A 23924-nucleotide genomic window follows, 5' to 3' on the forward strand; every position below is an offset into this window, starting at 1 on the left:
AAACAAAACAGCTTCAAAAATTCAATTATCCATTCTATTCCATTTAAACGCTTGGTGCATGTGGTTTTTGGGTTGTTGGGGGTTTTTTTTGCCCAAGATGTTCCCCCATAGCTAGTGTCTTTTCCTGTGGTCTTCTTCAGAGGCTGCATGTTAATAACATTCCCCAGCAGTTGCCTTTGTTTTATAGCGTTGAAGCTTTCCCCTCAACACCCCGCCACCCAACATCCCCCACCAGCACCACTCTGGAGAGTTATCTAGACTGGCCAGGCAGAGCGGCGAAAGGTTTTGTTAAATTACCTCCAGTAATTAGCCCAGCACGTAGGATAGCTGCTGATCCCACACACACACACGCACACACACACACAGACACACACACACAGGTTGATGTGGGCATACACTGCGGCTGCATGCTGCTCCGCTTTCATCCGCTGCGTTCATCTCTACTTTAGCAGCAGCTGGGGATGACTTTCCCCCCGCCAGCAACGAAAGCGAGTCAAACTCCCTGTTGCTATGACTCACCAGGTACAGCCACTTCCACTGAGCCCACTTTGATGAGGTTTTTTATTCACTTGGCTTGTGTTTGCAAAGGAAATGTTTTGTTAGCCTGTGATAATAACGCCATATTGCACATATTTAAATTAAACACTGCGGAAAAATTAAGATAATGAAAATTATTTTAAATGAACATTTCTCAATGAATTATGGGTTTCTTAATCTGAAACGCAACAAGCAAATCGGATGTGAAATGGATCTTTCTCAATCTGTCAATAAAGTACCTACAGTGGTGCCTGCTACATGCTCTACAGACCAGACTTTATATACTGGTTGGATGATATTGGCCAACCACAGACATATCATATCGGCATATATGTTTTCTGATATGTAAACTTATTTTACAGAACATATAATACAGGAAAATATTTGTCTTTAGTATTTATTTCAATGGTCAGCAACTGATCATGATACAGAAGATGTTTATTTAGCTGTTTATTTTATTTATTATGTACAGTATTCTTTATTTTCTCAGTGTTTGTTTCTAGAACTCGTTACCAATTGCATACATAATGTATATCAATGTTAAATACTCTTTAATAAAGGCTATTTGTTTGAGAAGCCTTCTGAGCACCTATAAGAGTTGTATCGATGCAAAATAGGTGCACAATCCACATAGAAATGTGTAACCAAATACAGCAAGTGAGAAGTTTACAGACTCTGATTACAGCAAACCAATAAAAACACCTTTGGTCTTTAGCACTGACTCATTTTAGGTAACACACTCCAAAACATTTCTGCTTTCCTCTTTCCAGGTAACCAGGAGACATTGCTACATTACAAAGGATGTTTTGAATTGCATCATGCCTCTTCTCATCTCTACAGCATATTGCTGTATGCCTTCACTTACACGCGTGCATCTCAGCAAACCCCATTTAAGTCTATTCGATTCTGACTTTATGAAACTCACTTTATTATCTAATGCAATATATAATGAGTGGAGGTAGATAGGTTGATAAAAGATAAATGGGCACCACAATCATGTTGGATAAACCACAAATGTTTCTTCAGTACCCCATTTTTTTGTTGCATCAAATGTCCTGATTTTCTCGCGTCCCACGGTATCTATAAATAAAAGCAGAGCAGAAGGCGTCAGAAAGGTAATCATCTGCCCATGATGCCATGGCCGCAAGCTCCATTTGGCAGAAGCAGAGTGAATATATCTCATCGGTGGAGCAAGTTTGGACTTCCCACCGAGGCTATAAACAACTTTAATGATCTTCAGCTCACTCTGCGGCGCCCCGGCCCCCCGTACATACTCCAATCGCGAGTCTTAATACACTACTGTAGCATCCTGATAAAACAGCATGGAAACAAGGGGAAGAACCTACTCCGAGTCGCTCAATCTGAGCCAGGAGTAGATAGGATAGTGCGTGCTCACCGTTCGAGCCGGTAAAGGTAGAGAAAGGCTGAGGAGGAAGATCTAAATTGGATCTTTGCTTCTGGGATGCAACTGCCCTGATGGAGAAGAGGAGATCAGGCCGAGAAGAATTGAAGAAAAGAGCAGCAGAGGAGGGAGAAGAAAAGGGAAAGCAGAGACGGAGTAGGGTGCCTGATTTCCACAGCAAGTCTTTTCTTTCTACACAGCAGCATGCACATGTCAACACCCACACAAACATGCAGAGGTACAGAAAAACACACACACACAAACAGAAGCAGCTAGATAAGGCCAACAGAATAGCCCAGACAGCTGATAGGATCAGTGAAGGGCTAGTAAATTAGAAGAGAACACTGTGGTGAAGTAAGGAAGAAAGTCAGGCAGGAGACGAGAGAGGAGAAGAAAAGAGGAGAAACGATACGAAGAAATGAAAAAAACGATACGAAGAGAAGGGGAAATGAACGGCATAATAAAGAACAAAAAGAGAAGAGGGAGAAACAGTGACTAAGACAAGGGGAAGAAGGAAAGACGAAAAAAATGTAATTAATGGAACAAAATAGTGAACAGAAGGAAAAAATGATGTGCAAAGAACATAAGAGAAAATAGAAAAAAGCTAAGGAGAGAGATGGAAAAAAGAAGAGAAAAGAGGTGAACAGGAGGTGAGAGATGGAGCAAAGAGAGAAGAGAGGAAAAAAAGATTGAAAAAAGGATGATAGGACACAGAAAAAACAGAAGAGATGGGAAAACAAGAAAAAAGAGATGGAGAAAAGGGGCCGATATAGTGAACAGATGAGTGAAAAACTGGAGAGAAGAGAGGAGAAGATAAAAGTTTAAAAGAAAAGGACACAAAAGAGATGAAAGTATGATGAATCACAAAGAACACAGGAGGAAAAGAACAGAGCTGAGCTAAAAAAAACAAAGAAGAGAAAAGACACAAGGAAAGAAGAATTGAATAGAAGCGAAAAGCACAAAAGAGAAGAAAAGACGACTGAAGAGGAGGCGAGTTACCAAAAGGGACAAACTAAAGAACAGGGGAAGAAGAAAAGAGAATCGTGGAAGTGGGATGGTTTCTGTTGGAGCAGGGATGTGATTAGCTTCTGATGCTCCCGAGGGGGCCCCATACGTACAACCACAGCTGGGAGTAACCTTGTGCTCTGGAGCCGAGCCCCTTGAGATGCATGGCCCCTGTCAGAGGCGAGGGGCCCCGAGCCACCCTCCTGAAACCGCCCTATAATTCTGCACTACATCTGCATTCAGTGGTCATTCATCACAAAGTGCACAGTCACAGGTACGCCGGCCTGTGGCTCCACGCTCGCTGAATACTCAACTGCAATTTCTATAACTTTGCACAATTCCTACTTATAAATGTGCTCTGCTGCTGCCTCAGCACTCAATATCTGCATTTAAGTGCGTCAAACTCTTCTTTATAATAAAGTCTTCTCAACCACTTTCTCCACTTCAGCTTGATCTTTACGTTTAAATTTACCCTTCAACTACTTCAGCAGACTCTAGGTCTACTTTTAGTCTGGTATACTGATTCTTCTGTGCTTGGACTCAATTAAAACACTTACACAACGTTGCATCTAAGTCTATTCAGAGTGTCGGCCCTTAGCTTGGTAAAAGAGCGGGATCAGCATATCCTGACAGCCCCATAATTTGTCGTGTTGTGAACTCCACCGGTTTCACACATCAAAGTCTGTTTACAGGTCTTGGGGAGTGCTACTGCATCAGTAAAAAAAAAGTTGCATTAAAGTATTCTGTAGCTCCAGAGGGAGCTCCATGAAAGTATGAAAAATTGCTTTAAGTGAAGAAACTTGAGTCAGTGTCAGTTGGGGTTGAAGATGTTTGAAAAAAAAAATGTTGAAATGTTTAAAATGAAACGAATCTGGAGGTGTGGACGCCTGTGGCTCCATGCTCATCTCTGGTTTGTGTTTGTAAACTTTCATGAGGCTGTGATTATCCTAGAGGTCAACAGCTCATAATATACAGCGAGGTCAAGATTCTAAAAATGTTCACACTATAAAGAAAAGGCTACATTAGGACTAACATCATCACACAATGGAGCTCATTGAATCCAAAGAGCCTCAACTTTCCAGTCAGACCCAATTCATGCAATTACAAGAGTGTTATAAATTAAAAAAAAACCATAATCTCATCAACAGGTTCCTATGAATTCTCACAAAATATTTCTTTATATTTCTTCTTAGTAATTTCTAACTAATGAAAGAGCGACCGGATGTGGGCTGTGAAGGATACGTTTAGGTTAAAGGTTTAGCACTTTGATATATCGTGTCGTCTCACTTCTTCTATGTACAAACAGCGAATCAGATCAGCCTGAGATAACACATTTGTACTGCATGAGAAAAATGTGTTTTTGCTCCAAACTATCTGGATCATCATTAAGTGGATGCTTGTAAAGATGAGACTCGTGGTTACCCGTACAACCCATTTTCATTCGGATGTCTTGAGGTCAGAGTTCAAGGGACCCCTTTGAAAATGACCATGCCAGTTTTTCTCTCGCCAAAATGTAACCTAACTTTGGGGCGTTATTCCCCCCCTTATGACGGTTGATACTGATAATCTAGTTTCGTATGATACCAATATACATTCCCTGTAGCTTTAAAGCTGAGCCACCACAGCCTCTGAGAGAAATAATCAGCCGGAATCTTGAGAGGTTAAAGAGTCTTTGTTTGTCACACATAAAAAACACTCACTTACCCTTTTACGTAATTATGCAGTTAATTGCCCAGGTTTTGAGTTGTTATTCTCATCTTTCTTCCTCCAAACTCTGTTACACTGTGATACAATGGAATGAAGGAAATTTGTTTTGTAGTGCTCACAGCACTGAGAATATATATTTATTTTAAAAACAGCAGAGCTGATGACAGTTTCATTGGAACTACTTTCTACCTGTGGTGGAAAATTACTGTGACAATATTGTTGTCATTGCTTAATCTCCTGAAGTGTCGGGACAAAGCAGTCTGTTTTTATCCTGATCATCACTGTTGATTAGAAGACCTTGCAGAAGCTTCTTATCTCCCTCCATTCCTCTAACTGTTACTCCATTAATGCCATTGTTAGGAGACAGCAGGTATTTCCTCTTAACACAGAAGTGCCTTGTTTACTCCACAGTATAAATTTGATGAGTCTTGTTTCCTCATATAAGCTTCAAATAGTTAAGCTCCTGACTCGTCTCCCAGTCCCTGTAAAGACTGTCCACAGTGAGGCCGTTTTTTTAATGATTTGAGCAGCACAAACACAAATTCTGTTAATCTCCACATACTTGGGTAGGTGCAGGAGTTTCATAAAAAGATATATCCAACCTCTGCTTGGTTTCATACTATCACTGATGAGAAAATGTTGTTTTTTTTTTTGTGTATATGGAAGTATAAAAAGGGACTTTTTTTCTTCCTAACAAAACAACAATTATAGCAATCGAAAGTAATGAATGCAAAATATTACTCAAATGCTAAAATTTGAAGCCAAAGAATTTGAAAGACATGCCATCTCTTGCTTTTTAGTTTGTGGTTCTGACTCTGACATTTGCTTAATTTAAAGGTCCTGTATTTTAAAAAGTGCGATTTTTACATCTTTCTTGATTATAAAGAAGGTTACGGTACTATCAATACTCTGAAAGTATCAAGCCATTCCATCTAAAGAGAAAAACACACAGCCCATATTCAGGAACTGCTCCTTTAAACGAGCCGTCAGGACTTCCTGTATAGTTGTGATGTCACAACTATACTATATATAGGTAGAAAGGGACGCTAGAGTGCTGTAGACTTAATGGTCTCAAGACCACCTTTTGTGGTCTTAGTCTTGTCACGGCCTTGACAGTCTTTGGTCTCGGTCTTGTCACGGTGTAGCAATGTCTCTGATGGGCCGAGCGTTGTCGAAGGGATTTGTAACCTATAATATCCATTTTTGGTACAGATCACATGCATTCTGTGACACAGACGGCGTTGGCGCTCGCCCTTCCTTGGTCTTGATACTCTCCGGTCTTGGTCTCGATTTAGGCGGTCTTGACTACAAATCTACAGTGCTGTTAAAGTCATTCTCCAACTGCAATGACGGTGCAGAGACATGGAGAGCACAGATGCTTAAGACCTGGAAACTCTGACCAATTAGAGCAGAGAGCAGAGTGGGCTTCTTCGGGGGGGGGGGGGGGGGGGGCTAGGGTTAGGGTTAGGGTTAGGGTTAGGGTTAAAGAGACAGGTGCTAAAATGGAGAGGTTGAATACAGGTTTATTTCTTTAAACTCAGCACCACTTGTGTCAATTAATAGTGACTCAATTCTTAACTTCAGGACCTAAAATGAGAACTTGAACCCGATCCTGTGACTTGGTCTAATAAAATGCAGTCCAAACAACCTGATTTGTTCCAAACACAGTAGGCATAGTTTAATACTGATTCTCTCTCCCTCGTTTTTCCAACATGCTGCAATTCCAAATTAACAGAACTTCAGTTCCTCAGTCAGTGTTAAAAAAACAAAAACAGATGGTTTGATGCACCAAAACAAGGCTGTTTTGCAAGATGAATCATGACTTTAAAAATGTCCCCTAATGTTCTTAATTTTCATGCCAGTAAACATTTCCTGCGAGTAGGCGTTAAATAATGATTTCTCTTCCAAATGAAGAACATCTCAATGTTGGGACCAAACCCTTATCTCATTTCTGAGTAAAGTCTTAATCTACACTACTTTACTCTCATCTGCATGTATTTAACTTCAGGGTTAACTGAATTCATTCTCATTAGGATTCACAGTCTACCCACAATAACTGGCTGTAACTGGTATAATGTGCCGTGTTACTCATCAGCAGCCCTCTTTCATCATCATCCTCCGGCCTTCACATTGTCCCAGTATACGTACACTGCATTGACCCTCATTAGGTGTGTTAGACCTCCTCTACACTTCAAACTCTTCCCCCTAAGTGAGCTCAATTTAGCCTCCTTGGCTTGTTGAAAACTAATGGAATCACTTGAAAGTGCTCAGACTCAAAAATGACGTAAAACAGATGGTGAGAGGAATATCTATCAGCAGACTGTAATCACAAACTGCAGTCGACAGGCACAAGAGTGAGATCCCACTCGAGGGAGGATGAGCGACGCCACCAGTGATGGATGGAGCTTCTCCCCCGTTTGTGTTCCTGCCAGCGAGACAAAAAAGTAGATCTCTGTGGGTTTGGCGGTGATCGCTCTAAGAAAAGGTTGTGCTCACCTTGACGTTTCCTCCTATCAGGTCAGGTGGCTCCTCGTCCGTCTCCAAGGCGACGTTAATGGTGGCGAAAGGCCGGCTGGCCATCTGTTGCATCTCTCTCAGCAGTTGCTAGGGAGGTGGAAGAAGAGGAGTGCGAAGGTCAGTGACCGGAAAACACAGACCGTATATATGCCAGCACGCGTTTCATCTTCAGTTACGGAATAGAATTTATTGACACACAGTTGTTTTTAAAGGACCAGTTCACACACAACTTGAAATCAAGGAGCCAAGGATGTAGGAAGTATTCACATCTGTCTGTCCATCTATCTGTCTATCACAGTGAAAGTATACTGTGTTGTAAGTACAAGTTACCACTTTCACATTAGGGCTGGGTGATAATTCAATATGATAATTTATCGTCTTTCAATGGATTGTGATGAAATCATATATTCAAATATTGTGATACAGTTACGTTATCTAAACTGAAAAGTATCACATTTTTCTTACATTTTTTATTTTGAGTTTATATTTTGCTCTAAAGTTCTTAATAAATAGAGAAAAAAACTATTTTTCATGTATTAAATGTACACAGGGGATACAATTGTTAATAGTCATCTGGTGTAATTTTAAGCTTCATTCATTATTATTATTATATTCATTATTCAGAATGGTGCTCTATAAATCAACAATGATTGAAATGAACCTCCCAAAGGCATTCTTGATAATAGCTTATGACTAAGTTAATGATACAATAATTGATCAATTCAAATGTCGCAATGTATAAAATTGCTGGTCAAAGTGCAGCTAATTTTAGCTTCTATTTCCTGTTGGCCACCTGTTCTGCATGTAAAATCTTAGCTGTCAGATGAATAAAGTGAAAAAGTATTTCTCAATTTCACACTTAAATGTAGTGGTGCGAAAGTATGAACAACCATATCATGACAGTGAAGTAAAGTACCCTTTAGAATGTCCTTGAGTAAATGTACTTTAAATGTAACTTTGCACCACTGCAAGGTGGAGGAGGCACGGACTCATTTAGGTCTGATTTATGTCATGGACTTCGGCCAGAGGAAGAGGAGGGAGGTGATTATGAGCACAGGAGGGGGAAAGGGGAGAGGGAACAGAAGCTACGGAAAGAGTAGAACAGAAATAAGGCGAATTACAAGAAGAAGAAGAAACGGGGAAAGAGGGAGATGAGGATTGATGATGTGAAAGATGCAGAGGGTGAGGAGACGATGAGGGGAGAAAAAGAAAAGTCAAGCCACAGCCCACAGTAAACAAGGCGATGCACCTTCGTTGTCGACTGTCAAAGCAGTCAAAGTGCTATGAATAGAGAGGCAAACGGAAAACCTGAATACAGGCAGCAAGCCCCTTGAAACACAACAAAGACACCTGCATCCGCTGCAAAGAGGAAGTCAAACATGTTGGGGGAAAAAAAAAACATCTAATTGATCTTCTGTTTGAAATACAAACTCCTCACGCTTCAGCTCATAGAGGAAGTCAAATAGTGGCGATGGAGTGTGATGCAGTTTGTGTGCGAGGGGTTGTTCATGTAGACACGCATTAAAAGAAGCGTGACACAATCTATTGGCCTCTGTCTCATTACAGTGAGAACAGGTGCAAGTGAAGGGCGGCGCTGCGATTCAACATGAAAGCACACGCGGTAGAAATGGCATTTGTGTGTCCATGCGTGTGCACGTGGGGGTCAAAGCTGATGTACGCGCGAGGGCAATGACCTCCAAGCCGGCTCCTCAACAGTTTGTAATTAATCCGCTGAGTGTTTTTTTTTAATCCCCCTGTGAGGCTGTCAATTGTGTCTGCATGTTAGCCCTTTTTAAATGCAATGCCTTATAAATCAGGGGTTACAGAAATAGCTCGGAGGAAAAGTCTCTCTTTTTCTCTCTACAGTAAAACCTCTCTTTCTTCCTACAGTAAAGCCTGACAAGTAGGAGAAAAAAAAAAATCTAAATTTAATGTCCCCGATTCTCTTTGTGGAGCAAGCCAGCTCATTAAACTCCTGCATGTGTCCGTGGGTCTGTGTCTACATCCAAATCTCCATAACACTACTCTCTGTTGTGTCAATGGGCTAGGAGTAGGACTTTAGGGAATATGCTTATTAGTATTGTCACTGAGTAATACATGTGAAGTATAATAGCACTCTGACAGTAACAGCCAGATAGCTTAGCTTAGCAATAAAGACTTGAAATCTAACTATAAAAGCCAATAATCTCTGTCCGCGTGTGTGTAACTCATATCTCGAGAACTGTATATATATATATATATATATATATATATATATATATAAACAGCAGTTATACAAGGTATATTTATATTCTGTTTTCCTAATATATACTGTCTGTATAATATTTGTTGTTTGTATATCTGGAGTTTTGTAACGAAAATAATTTCCCCCAGGATTATTAAGGTATGTCTGATGAACTTTTGAAATGTAAGTCTCAAAAAATATTTCTATTTCTGTTCCAGATTGTTTTTTAACCATTTCGATTTGTGTCTGTAGACCAAACTGGAAAATGTTACTCTTTCAGATCAGATTCATGGTATTACATACAGTTTTGCTACAGCTGGCCCTTAAAGTTTGCTCAATTGCCGTGGGAAGGGCTTTTATTACAAGACATGTCATGATCTCCTCAGAGCTGGGGTGTAGATATGATGTTCAACAGGTGGCGCTGTAGCAACATCATCTAACTATAAAGGGATAAATCTCTGTCTTTGTATGTAAGCATTAGGGGTGGAACGGTTCACAAAATCCACTGTTCGGTTCATATCACGGTTTTGGGGTCATGGTTTTTCGGTTCGGTTCGGTTGTTTTTTCCTATTTCTTTTAGATTCTAAAAACACCATGTATCAGATCTATAGCCTAATAATTATATTCTTTTTTAATCAGATATTCTTAAGGACATGTCATGCAATCATGCAAAAACTGAAATAATGAGGCAGCTTGTTTTGGCCTTACTGGAACAATCTTAAATGAAAGTGAAGAGAGCTTTTGTAGGAGAACAGTAGGAGAGACATTGCTGCGTTTACGCATTTATATATTTAGTTGGCAAAAAGGTAAACAATTGTTTGCCTTCTAGGTAAGAATATAAACACTTATACATTATCAAATCTTAGAAAAAATGAAGGTTTTCTTTCACTAAAATATGCACAAACAGCAATCACTGAACTGACTGAAATAGGCTACATCAGGGTTATTCAATTCATTTGGAATTGGGGCCGGTTGATGGAAATAATCCAAAATGAGGGGCTGTAAAAATATGAGCATCATATTAATGGATATTGTAAAGCAATACAGTGACATAGGAGCACATACAGTATATTGTCTTTATTTCATCAATATAAATAGTACTCATGACCTCAAAGTGCAACAAGCTTGTCAAAAAACAATCCTTATTAAATGAACAAACCTGTTAACCAGAGGTATACACTCAATTATTGGACTAAAGTAGAGTTTGAGATTCTTCTCCTTTACTTGAGTATTTTATTTACATGCTACTTTATTCTTCTGCTCCACTACAAATCAGTGGAAATATTCTACTTTTTACTCCACTACATTTATCTGATTACTTCAGTTACTAGTTACTTTACTTTACTTTACTTTAGGCTTACAAGCACATGTGAAACATTAGTTTATTCACCAGAAACTGGACTGACACAAATGAACGTCACATAAATGCAGAGTAGCATGATTTTTTATCAACTTCTCCTCTTTACACGCAGATATGACTGCAGAGAAAACACAGACTTCACAGTGACAGAAACAAAAACTTTTCTGTCCGTTCTCTGGTGAACTGACAGTTTTCTGTGTCAACCTTTCTTTTTTTCAGCGTAGAAAGAGACATTGATGTGGTGATTTAACCAGACAGAAACGATTGAGAACAACAACAACAGAGCGGAGCTTAGCGAGCTGTTGCCAAGAGGATTCAAAAAACCCTGGAAGAAGAACGTAGCGGGAGCGTACGTAGCGTTGTGGCCCCCATAAAATTACGCGTGAATTGTGGCACATTCGGCCTGCCATACGTACCTACAGGGAGCGCGTGGAGCAAGTCTCCCAGCGCGCCGGGATTTGGCGCGCTAAGACGTAGCGCTGAGATGGATATGAGAGAGGACAGCGGTCATGAAGGCTTACGCTACGTTGCACCTCATAAACCGAACCGTAAACATGTGTACCGAACCGTGACAAGTGTACCGAATGGGACGGATTTTTTTAATTAACCGTTCCACCCCTAGTAAGCCTGTATGTATGTATGTATGACGGTCCTTCACATATCTCAAGAGTCAAAGGGGATTAGCCATGGACACGCCCCTGAAGGGTACGCATTCTGAACAGTCACATGCTTTTTTTGACAGTTCAAAAGAGAAAATGTATTAGCCATGAACCAACTCATTGGCAAACTATAACCAGATACTTTAAATACAGACAAATGATACATGACTGTAGTACAATAACACCCATGAAATATAGTATAATCCAAACACAATGGCAAATATTTGCCTCATTAATGTCGTGCACACAAACAAAGAGGCTGAAGCATCCGGCATGCTCAGTCCCAAGTCTTGTTGTACACTCTTTGCTGCCGTCACAGCAGTCAACAGTAACAAATGAAAGCGCAAATGAGCAAGTCATTGTGCTGCGTCCCAGTTTGTCATGATTAGACACCCCACTGCGTGAAGTGTCAGAGGACCAAAATATGTTGCCTTTGTGAGTGTGATGTCTGCCGGATGTGTTTCAACACATCGGTACCCTTATTAACAGCAATTCTTATTAAGTGCTTATACAGTCTGTAACTTTCTGACCAAAAAAAAAACAGAGCAAGAGCTCAACACTTCTGCTAAGAATCAGGTTTCCCTCTGAGGTAAGATAATTGTGAAATTCTGGGCCGATGCCGATGTTTAAAATAACAATTTGGCTCCTAGCCAATGCTGATGTTTCTTTTTGTTCTTTTGTTTTTGTTGTTATTTATTCCCCCTTTTGTGTCAGGGAAAAAGCATTCAATCCTTCATAACACTGTGTGTGAATGAGCACAAATTCAATCATCGAAACAACTTTTAACATTCTTTCACAGGAAAAAGCATTTTTTAACCTTTCAACACAACATTTAGCCAGCGCAAAATTGATGCAACATAGCAGATAAACATTGGCCACTGCAATCTGTGAATGTCATCTTATCCTGTGTCTAGACCACAGGCATCTCAGAAGTGTTTTCACTCACTTGTCAAATGCAACAGATGAACTCATTTTAATCCATTCATGTATCTGCACCAGCTCCAAACAGGCTCGCATCTTACAGCAGCAAACATGACCTCAAGGCTTTATTTACGCTTCAAGTCTATCTTTTCCACAATTGGTGAGTAAATGCTAGGTTGATGCCTAATAAAAAGGTTGAATACATATAAGTGTTTACATTTTGTAACCTGGGCGGAGCAGCAGAGCAGCACACTCTGCTCTGGTTTAATCCTAACCCCTCTTTAATCACTTTTGCCCAGCAGCCGGGAGGCAAGACACAGTAACACCAAGGAGCTGCAGAGTCTATTCATGGGCAAACTGTAACCTACACTCTAACTTTACTGACACATTTGACACTGGCTGTCATTGTCTGCCCTGCTTCTGGACACTTTGAAAGTTGCAGACAAGTCAGAATCGGTATAGAAACTCGCTAGTCAGAACGCAGGCGTGATGCTGAGGTGGCACTGACGACACACGGGCTGAGTGCAGTCACCAAGACATATAGCCGATACCAATGTTTGCCTGATAAAGCGGTGCATCTCTGAAGATAATGAACTTAAAATAAAAGAGGTTGTGCGTTGTGGCTGAATTGACCTCATTCATAATGACGCAAAAGGGCGAGCCGGGAAGCAGCACCACAGTCTGGAACTCTGTAGCAAACAGCAGAGGAAGTGTGAATCTGCATTCAGACACATCCTTTTTCATAATAGGAACTCCTTGAACAACACAAAGCAACAGAATTGATTTAGTGGATAAAAAGCAGATGGAGGAGCACCTGAATGTTGCAGTAAACAAACTTTATAGATTCAGCCCACCTCCCTCAACCTCTCTACAGACTGCCTGGTCTCTTGTCTAACAAACAGGTCACCTTTGTCTAAACAGTAACACCGTGATAAGAGCTCATAGTGTTTTTTTTATTTTGTCATATTCACAAGAACATATTTCTACTGTACAGCCTGGAACTGTCCATAATCAAAAGCTTGTGTTACTGAACAATAAGCTGCTCTGCGGGAGTTTTTTGCTCAGGGGTTCTGCAACTTTCATCAATTGGATGTACAACATTTTTATTTGCAATTTTAATAAAACATAAAACCAACTAAACTTCACTGCTTGAAGCTAAAATGCTAAATATATGGCTGTTCAAGACCTTTGAAGGCATATCTGTGTAAACTTTTATATGATTATGTTGCTGAATGCATTTGGGTTTTTACAAATGTGCTGTTTTCGCCAATTTCACAACTTGAAACAGCAGAACAAAATGTAATTCTTATTACCATATAGTGTTAGCAAACATATTAGCCACCCATTGTCCACATCTTGCAGACACAAAGCAAGAAAGTCAACCAAGTCCAATATTCACTCTCTTTTGAATTTGGTTTTCCCCCCTCCTGTTGATGAGTCTGAACCACAGAATACATTCGAGGGCTGTAACTTGACATCAGGACCTGAACATGCTGTTTTCCCCTTTGACTGTTCCTGTATAGTTGTCAAAGAAAATGTATTCCTTTTGCAACACCTGGGTCTTTTTTTGTCCTGGCCCTCATTCATATTAGCTACGATAATTTTACCAGCGATATCAGCTTGTGACGTCTGGGAACATGTCCACAATATTACAATAGAGTCCCCCAGGGCACAACACAGTCAGACAATCAAACGCAGTAAACATAAATGTTGCTACATAACCAGAATTCAGAACGGAGGTTAGTAGTTCAAATGGCATTGTGACTAACATAATTGCTGGCCAGAAACTGAAAAAATAAGTCCAAGATTGGAAAAAGATAATAATATTGAATTGGCTGCATCAAATTGAACCACATACTTGTTTTCTATTAACAGTCTACGGGACATTCCCATGACTACACTGCACAGTTGGTCCAAGGTTTCAAACCGGAGGTAAGAAAGGGGGGCCGAAGATTGAAAGAAACTGGACTGCCAGCATCAAGTTAAGTTAGGCATGAGAATTCTGAGCATAGCCATCTTGGACCGAGTCCTACAGATGATACAATTGCACAAATCTCATTATGCTGTGCTGCGAGTAGGCAGCTGCTGTACAGTGAACACTCAGTGCTCCGCAGATAACCAGAAGCCAGAGGAGTTACAATGCAAGTCGCCTACTTCTTAAATTGGCTCTTAATTTTCTGCAGGGTAGTTCGTGTGTGAGCAAATATCTGACAGCGGCAGAGCGAACTGTGCATATAAAAACCCAATTATGAGACACACATGCGTTCACTCACATGCATAGAGGCAGGTAGTTACCTGCACATGAGCAATCATGTATGTGTGTGTTTATTTTCAAAAATGCAAATGAATTTTCTCAACATACACAGAGCGGAAAGACTGATGAGCAAGTGTAAAAAATGGGCCTGCAGGTGAAGTTTAAATGAAATGCAGATACATAAACAATGACAAGCATTAGTATGAGAGTAACACACAAGGGCTGAAACAATTATTTCCAATATTATCACTGGACAACTAAATCAGCAGCAATTTAACTGATTAACTCCAGACACAACTACCCTGCTATGATAAACATTTTGTTTAACATATCTCCTTTTTTCCCTCAGTGCCAAATTCAGGATTTGGCCTTGCTCTGCCCACTGCTGCTCGTACTATAGTGCAAGGACTCAAATCGGTGAGTAGCAGACGTATCAGAATGGTAAGTGTAGTTAGCATCTTTTATTAGTTTCTATTGCTTGTTAGCTTGTAAGTGATGGCAGTGTGTTTTCTCTCTGGACTGACAGTCAGCTCTGAGCTGGAGGTTTCATGTTTTTCTGGTTCATGGTTTATGTATTAGTGACGTACCAACTAAATATTCCCAGGAAACCTTAGAATCTTAAATTGCAGGGAAGTGCACAGACAAGTCCTCCTTTAGGAGAGCAATGTGAAAACACCTTTCTAATGACAAACTTTTCTCAGTTACAAGTCGGTATGGTCAATGTCAGACATTTTAGAGGCCAGAAACAGGAGAAAAACACAGTTTTGAATGCAGGGGCAAACATGTAATGCATTCCTTGGTTTTAGCTTAGTACATGTGATGTGTCGCTTTTCTCCAAATTATACCATTTAAAATGGATTTTGGTCTGTTGTTGAGATTTTATAAGCGATGTGAAGATGTCATCTTGAACTTGAGATGGGCATTTAACTGCAAATTTTAACATTTTGCAGATTAAAAACTTTTTAATCGAGCACTTGTATGTACATTCATGGATTGTCTTTCAATTCACAAAAAAGTGGCTTATTTAAACATCCATGTAATGAATGTCAATGTGAGTCCATTATTCACTCTCTTTTTAGCCTTGATTTGGTAAAAAAATATCTGGCTATATAGTTGCTACTTGTTTCACCATGTTCAATAGCACTTAGTGTTCAGTGGGTTTATCAGAGTTTTCTGCTGCTGCAGCTGAAAATGATGCGGCTGAGAGCTGTGAGACTGAAGTAAAGTTAAGGGGCCAAAAAAAATAAAACAATGAGCTGAAAGGTGCTAAATGTACAAATATTGATAAGAGCAGTTTAAAAAAAAATCATTAACAATAATAAGGAAAATCATAAGTCGCAGCCTTAGAAGAGAAGTGTGGATTTATAAATTCTTGCATTCACTCTCTCACAAACTTCCTTACAGAAGGTGAATGAGGGAATTTGTATTTGAGCATTCTCAAAGAGAGCAGCCGTGTGCCAAAGAGATTGAGTGCGTCAGCAAGGAGCGTAGAGAGGAGGGAGGAAGAGGGGGAAAAAAGCAAGATGCAAAAGAGAAGTAGAAGGGAAGGGAAATGAGACTAAAGAGAAGTAAGGGAGGATGTTAGAGACGGACAGCGAACACAGCGACGGAGAAAAAAAAGCCTGGGAGAGCGGAGAGAAAGAAATGGGAGCAGAAAGAAAGACAAAGGCGTTCAAAGAGGTCGCCCCTGGGAAGAGGGGATAGAGTGCTGGAACGCCTGGGCGCGCAGAACATAGTCATACTCAGATAAACACACACATCCTGCATGGATGGACACACACACACACAAAGTACATAGGCACTACATCAAGCCGTTTATTTATTGATGAGACTGTTTAAAAATGCTGTCGGTGGAAGAGCTCTCAATCATCCTTCAGCAGGAAAACTGAGAGAGAGAGAGAGAGAGAGAGAGAGAGAGTGAGTGAGTCTTGGAGGGGAGAGAGAGATAGAGAGAGGGGGAGAGAGAGAGAGAGAGAGAGAGAGAGAAAGAGAGAGAGAGAGTGAGTCTTGGAGAGAGAGGGGAAATCTTTGTCTGTGAAGCAACGTTAGCTGCTTGCTGCTTCTCTCTCGCTTCATCTTTCCATCTCTCCAGCGGTGAGGTGGGGTGTAGAGGACGCACACTGTGAATACTGACAAGGGAGAAGGCTTTGATCCCTCCCTCTCACCTCATCTTTTTGTCTCTTTCTCTCTTTTCTACCTCTATAGCTCCCCAACTCTCCCTTTTCTTTCCTCACTGCTGGCCTCCTGCTGTCCCTTGCATGCATCTCTCCGTCCAGTTCACCCATCTGTTCATGCCTGTCCTGTACATACTGTATACATTCAGGGACTAGAGCACTTTGTCCACAACGCTAATCAATAGTCCATCAAAGAGCAGAGCAGACCATCAAATAGCAAAAGAATAGGAGAAAACAAGACGGTGGTAGAGTTTGTGTTATTACGACAAAACTGAATTTGACATCCGACAGCAAACGGTTACTGGGCCAAAGCCACACATTACCAGAGAAAGCAAAACTAACATGTCAAAAGATGTTGTTGTTTTTTTTTTTAAAACAAGAGATTTAAGTCAGTCACCTTATAAAGGATGTTTTCTTATGTGTCCATGTTATTGAAATGTTTGGCTGGTTGTCAGTTTCCTCTGATTCTTCTACCAATAAAGTCTGAATAAAACAGAGACCAGCTCCAATTTGTCTCTGTTCCGTCTGCTGGTCAGATCTAATATGTAAACAACAAAATCAATGCAGCCCCTGCACGGTTTGCATAATAATGACTTTTTTGTTTGGTTTTTGCTTTTACAGATTACAAACCCATAACTTTGTTCACCATGCTTTATTTTATACTGTTACTACTGTATGTACTATATACAGAGTTCAGTGCCAGTGTTTCAACTTATTACAGACTGATGCTTTTGACTTTTTGCCCACAATGTTACTGTGTACTGTTTGTATCTAATTGGGCTTTTTATTATTTGCAAACTGTGCTACATTATGTTAATACTGTAGTGTCTTTGGAGCTTTAAACTGCATCTGTGTACAGCAGTTAGCAGCTGAAGTGAAACAGATCATGGGTGTCTGTCATTCTGGAACAGTTGATAAAAACAAGACAAATAGAAATGAAAACACAATATTACATGCAAAAGTATGTATATACACATACACATATGATATCATGTTTGAAGTTATTTTAAAACGGAGATCATACACAATACTTGCTGAAGATCGCATGGTAGCTTGCCTGCTTGTCAGCGAGGTAAAAGACAGTGATTTGGGTGACCAATGAAGAACTGAGACTGTGTGATACCGTCCAAAGTTCTAGAACATGTAAAGATATTTATGTCCTTTAATAAACAAGCGCTTTTGATTTACTTCATTAGGTCACTTTTACAGCTTTAAAGCTGACAATAAAGATGCAAGGGTTAGCACAGAGCACTCTTTGCTTCCATCTGAGAATAACTTCTCAACAGCAGCCACCAAAAAAAAAAACAAATAGTAGCATATACTGTACAATACCGACATAGTAATGTGCCTGGGGGTTCACACTCTCATTATAAGCCAATTCTTCAGCACAGTAACAACTAGAACTGCACTCTGTTAACATATAAATCATTTTTCTAACTAAGAAAAAAAAGAAAAAACAGGAATTCCAACGTGTACCAATATAATACACGCAATATTATACGTTTTATATGAGTATGAACAAACCTGGATTAGTGAATGGAAGTTAGGGGTGACAGAAGAAGTGCTCTGAGGAAGCCTGAAAATTGAAAATTAAAAATTGAACAGACAGGTTTCAATCTTAATTACTGCATTGGCGAATTATTCTTGTGATGCCAGGCTAGCACTGAGGAGGGTTGGAGGTTAAAACAAAGAGCGAACAATGATGGAGGAGGTGGACCAGATGTGGGAAGAAGAAATGAAGCCTGGGTTTATGATAAGCCCTGTACAGGGGCCATGGGGGTTTGGAGGGTTGGATGTTACTATGCCGAATGGGGGTCACCCGCGTTGCAGTTGGGTGGGGGCTGTAAGCCAGCCTGTATCCTGTATATATATTCGAGCAATAAGACACTGGCGCTGATCCAAACTCTAATTATACGCACCATCTCTGTGGAATTAAGATTAGCAGGGTTTAGGAGCATCTTGGGAACTCTGACAGACAAAAAAGCCACGTGTTCACTCATACTGTTAGATCTCACACACACAGAAAATATGCAATGACACCAGCGCTGTGAAACACTGCACTAAAACTAAATGTGGAAAGCATAGAATACAATCCAAATAACCCACACACACACACACTCACAGACTATCATTCATTCATGCACAGAAATGATGTAAACATTTGTTGGCAGGATTCGCTCGAAGGCCCTTAAAATGAGCTGCACAAACACATACAGTATACACATCATGTATTAGTATTCTCTCACTAGTGCAAACATTTAGCCGTCTATTATTTGCATGCTGGTAGTTTCCTTATATAACCAAAGTTAATATTTGCTGCGTTTCTGTTATCCATTGTATTTCTCGCTCGACCCCTCTCACGATTGGACAAATGGAGTCACAGGCGACGACATCAGTCGGTTTGAGTCCAGACGAGACAGGTCAGTTCACACCGCTGCAATTTTCACCTACAACGTTCTAAAACAGTTTTGTCGCAAATCTTTGGTCTGAACTGGGCTTTAGACACTCGTCTTCCAGCACTGTCGCAGAGGTAGCTGTCTGCCAGTGGTGCAGTTCTTTTTTCATCACATTTTGATGAATCCTCATCCTGTCAGATCCAAAGACACTCTTCGATAGATTGACTATGCGCAGGATTCTGATAACAAGACTCTTCTCTTTATGGAGGTTGCATATGTTCTCAGAAGATTCTCAACTTCCTGTGTAAGTGACCTTCACTGCTGCCCGCTGCTCTCTCCGTCTTTCTCTCTCTCTCTCGTCATCTTAACTCCCCTTTCCTTACCTTTCACTTCAGGATTGATCACCTCAGAAGTAAGCCTTTTGTTCTGTGCGGTGGTGCAGCGAACGTTGACCTCAGGAGAGAGGAGGAGATGGAAGGCAGCTCTCATAGAATCTTAAAGCATCGCTCTGGTTGGTCTACAGGGGCCTTACAGCGCTATAAAGAACACAGTTGATGTTGCTGCTTCCATCCAAAGGAAACATATTTCTCCTTCATGTCTGCATCTTTTTTTTTTCCATTTGCATTGTAATCTGTAGCGTCAATAACTTCCGTGTTGGCGTAGGCATCATGTGAAACCCTGAAGACTCACAGATAAAACTCAACTGCTATTACACTATTTTATTGATTAAAGCCCTTAACAGGTACAATTCCAATCACAATGTTTGCGTTGCATCATTTAAAAGCTGCTTGCGACTAATATGATTGGAATTCCATTAGCATTGGTTTCAAAGGGGCATTTGACTGTTCAATCATCTCAATGCTTCATCACGGACTTTTATTAGTTTGGCTTTAAAAGGATAATTACACATTGCTAAATACTGCTTCAGAGAACTACAGATAATAAGTGCAGGGTTGCTATTAATGTGCATTTTAGTGTGCTTAAGAGTTACGAGCAAATGAAATGGTAGAGTTCATAAAATGTTTCTCTAAGTGAGTTCAAATGAAATAAAATCTAATTCTGTGGTTACACTATTCCTGATACAGTAATACATCATTACATTATAAGGAATATGAGTTTTTAAGTGATCCTAATATGACCGCAGAGGTTATTCTATTACCTGATAATTGACTATATTATCATGTTATATTACTACATCTTGACACATTTAAGAGGAGCATAGTGTGAGATTTCTGTGTCATCGACCCTCCAAGAGACACTGGGCCACACGGCAGTTAGCTGCAGGGAGAATATGGTGGGGAGTCTTTCAACCGAGACGTTGCTGAAAGCGGCTCTGAAGTTCACCGCCTGAAGGACTAGCTGCGTGTGAGCCAACAGAACAGAATGGATAAGTGTGAGGAACGATGGCATGAAGGCGGGCAGGCCCAGCAGACAGTGCCAACTGGGGTCACCTTGTCCAATGCATCTCCCACCTCCAGCAGGGAAGAAGACCGAAGGAGCAGGGGAGAGAGACGGAGAGAGAATCGGTTTCCTCCCACTTAATAGAGGGTGAGATGAGATGAGGTAAGGGTTCTCCCTCTCCGATCTCCTCTGGCGAGGATGCCTCCACAGCTCGATTGGTGGGAGAGGGGTTGTTGTGACATCCAAGAAAGCTGAAAAGGATCTGTCAAACGGCGCAGCTCAAATGAGTGAATTCACACTGTTACAATAAATAAATAAATAAATAAAGAAGCAATGACCCCTGGCTTTTTTGCCCCAACTAGGCAGAGACAGGTGTTTGCCAATTAAGGAAGCTAAAAAAGCCTTTGATTCCTTTCTTTTTTGTAGACTGTGAGAAGACAAAAGAACACTGCTTACAGCGGAATAAGCTATTAAATTAAAGTTAATTCATCACCAGCATATTTCTTAATGTTTTGGAGCACCACATTCTCCCTGGAGAGCCATGTGGTGTTCTGTTGTATAAAAAAAGGGTTTAATTCACATGTGTTTATGTTTCAGAAAGGTAGCTGGGAGATGATTTCTGCAGAGCAAGCAAACAGACATTTTTAACCCACAAGTTTCTCACGCTGGGGTTAGTCTCCAACAGAGAAAAGCTTCCTAAGTTCTTTATATGACATAAAGCAATGTTGCACTTTTGGAGCACAATCCCAGTACCGTAACACTGTACCACTGAGCCATAACAACGACCATGGCCTCAACAGTCTGTCTCCAAGGACACAATTATTCTTACTGAGCTCAGGCATGGTTGAATCCATTTTCAAGGGTGCACAATGGCAAAACTGATCCACCTTCATTTCTTTCTAGATTTAGAGACCACCATGTTTCCTGGATCTACAAGGTTCTGACGCATTTGCATTTTAGTCACGTTACTGATGTTTTATCAAGTGACTTCAAATGAGCAGAATGGTTTTACAAGCCTTCCTTTGCTGTTTAACACTTGTCCACATGAGCAGAATCAGTTCATGTGTGTAAACCCTACATCGCTGACAAGCACTGTTAAAGCTGTATCTGCAAAGTGCTGCTACTGCCCAAGCCTCTGCATGTGGGGAATGTATTTGAACAGCACACCAATTTGACCATTTTTATAGCACTATTCAACAACAAGGTTTTTCAAAGTGCTTTACATGAAACATTAAAAGCATCGGGGAAAAAACACATAAAAGGTAATTTAAAACATACAAAAGATGGTTACAGTTACACAAGTTACAGAGCAGTTTACTGAAACGAGCAGCGGCAAACTGAAAAGTCTTTAGTCTTGATTTAAAATAACTAAGAGTTGCAGCAGACCTGCAGTTTTCTGAACATTTGGTTCCACATATGTGGTGCATAAAAACTGAATGCTGCCAGTTCATCCACCTGACATCTGCCTGCAGCATCATACACACCACCATCTCCAGACTCCAGACTCAACACCCCAGTGCCCTCATCATCATGTCGGGAGACTTTAACCACGTCACCTTGGATAGAGTTCTGCAGACCTTCCAACAGTCAGATCATAACCTGGTTCACCTCAAAACCTGCTATGTGCCTCTGGTGAAGAGGAAGCCTATGACCACCAGGACTGTGGGGAGGTGGCCTGAGGAGGCTTATGAGACACTGCAGGGCTGCTTAGAAGTGACTGACTGGCCTAATATATATATATATAAATAGTATATATTTATATTCTGTTTTCTTATATATGCCATATATCTGTAGTTCTGTAACGAAAATAATTTCCTCCTGGGATTATTAAAGTATTTCTGATTCTGATTCATGTGTAGTTTGAAGTTTCTAGGGACACAGAACAGACCTGTCCCAGACGATCTGAGAGGTCTGGATGGTATGTAGCTCTAGAACAAGCGACTGTCTATAGATTTTGCTTGAATTCTTTCTCTTGTCTTGAACAATGAATCTCAGAAAATTTGGATCCAAACATTTATCTTTAAGTCCAGTAGGACATCCATTTCTCAAGACAAGATTAATCTAAATGAACAAGCAAAAAAACACAACAACCCACAACTGGATTAATGTAACCAATGGTCCTTTAATCGAACCAGTACACCCTAGGCAACCAGCACTGAAATTTTCCGCTTTTAAATAACAGATCTGACGGATTCAGTCACCAATTAAACACAGACGCCTTAAACCATATTATCGACCAGGCCGGTGAGATTATAGGGGTTGAAGTAGATCAAGTTTGTCTTAGGGATGTAATGGAAAAGGCTCGATGTAAAACTGAAACCACTACACTGTGAATTCCTCCAGCTCCACTCTGGTATCTGTTCCTGTCTGCTTGAGAAAAAAAAAATCCCTGCAGCAATGTCATCAGAATACTTAAACAGATTTTTCTGTAAACGTGTACAAGTTTGCTGGATCTTAAAGCGATGGTCCTTTTTTTTTTTGCACACAGTTCTATGTTTTACTTTAATGTGTCTGGGCTGGTGATAAAAACTGCACTCATTATTAAAAATTAGTTGATGTCCCCGGGCTGTTAGTCCACAGCAAATGAGGCTAAATATAAGCTTTAGCTGGATCAAACGGCTCTGCTTAGTGTTATGGTCTAATGATGCCTCCAGATTGTGAACAACAGGAAAAACTTTCACACAGTATTGCAAAATGGATGCCTGCACTGCTAAAATCATATATATATATATATATATATATATATATAAAGTCCTGTGTCCTGAGTTTGTACTGAGGAAACCATCAACCTTGTTTTTGTTCTCTATCACATACTCCAACACCTGGCGAAACCTACATCCTGTTCATTGATTTCAGCTCAGCCTTTAATACCGTAAACCCATCTAGATCTTCACTACACTCATGGACATGAACACTGAAACCAAAATTTCCTAAAGCTTGGTCCGTGCTCACTAATGTGCCCGGCCTAAGGCAGCATGTGCGAAAGTTGAAGGATGAGTGGCTGAGCAGGTTCGCCGTACAAACATCTGTATGATTTCTCATGTAGAGACCACATGCGGTATGAGAAAGCAACACTCTGAGATAAGAAGAGGCCTTTTGCCGCAGAGTGTGGAAAAACAAAAGATCGCCTTTTCAAAATCATTGTTGATGAGGATGGCTGTTTCTTAAAACATCGAGACGCAGACAGTAATTTTGACTTGGCGATACGCAACAGTTGCAATAATTACAGCAAACAAATGCAATGTTTGGTGGTAGGTATGTGTATCCTACTATGCCCCGGCAGCCCACTATCCTTTACTGACGCCCTCTACCTCTACGACATATTGCTTTTTCACAGATCATTTTGTATGTGCGCCCCCTGAAGTTC

The 23924-nt window shown here is 40.5% G+C and overlaps 1 protein-coding gene across 1 annotated transcript in view; it reads right to left on the reverse strand.

Annotated features, from left to right (window-relative positions):
* atrn (attractin) overlaps positions 1–23924 on the reverse strand; it is a 149942-nt gene that overhangs the window by 12845 nt on the left and 113173 nt on the right. Inside the window, exon 27 of the mRNA XM_083924040.1 lies at positions 7148–7255. Coding sequence (XP_083780166.1) covers positions 7148–7255 — 108 coding nt within the window. The remainder of the gene's footprint in view (positions 1–7147; positions 7256–23924) is intronic.

The sequence above is a fragment of the Echiichthys vipera genome (genome assembly GCF_963691815.1).
Source record: "Echiichthys vipera genome assembly, chromosome: 12".
In the NCBI taxonomy this organism is placed as follows: domain Eukaryota; kingdom Metazoa; phylum Chordata; class Actinopteri; order Perciformes; family Trachinidae; genus Echiichthys; species Echiichthys vipera.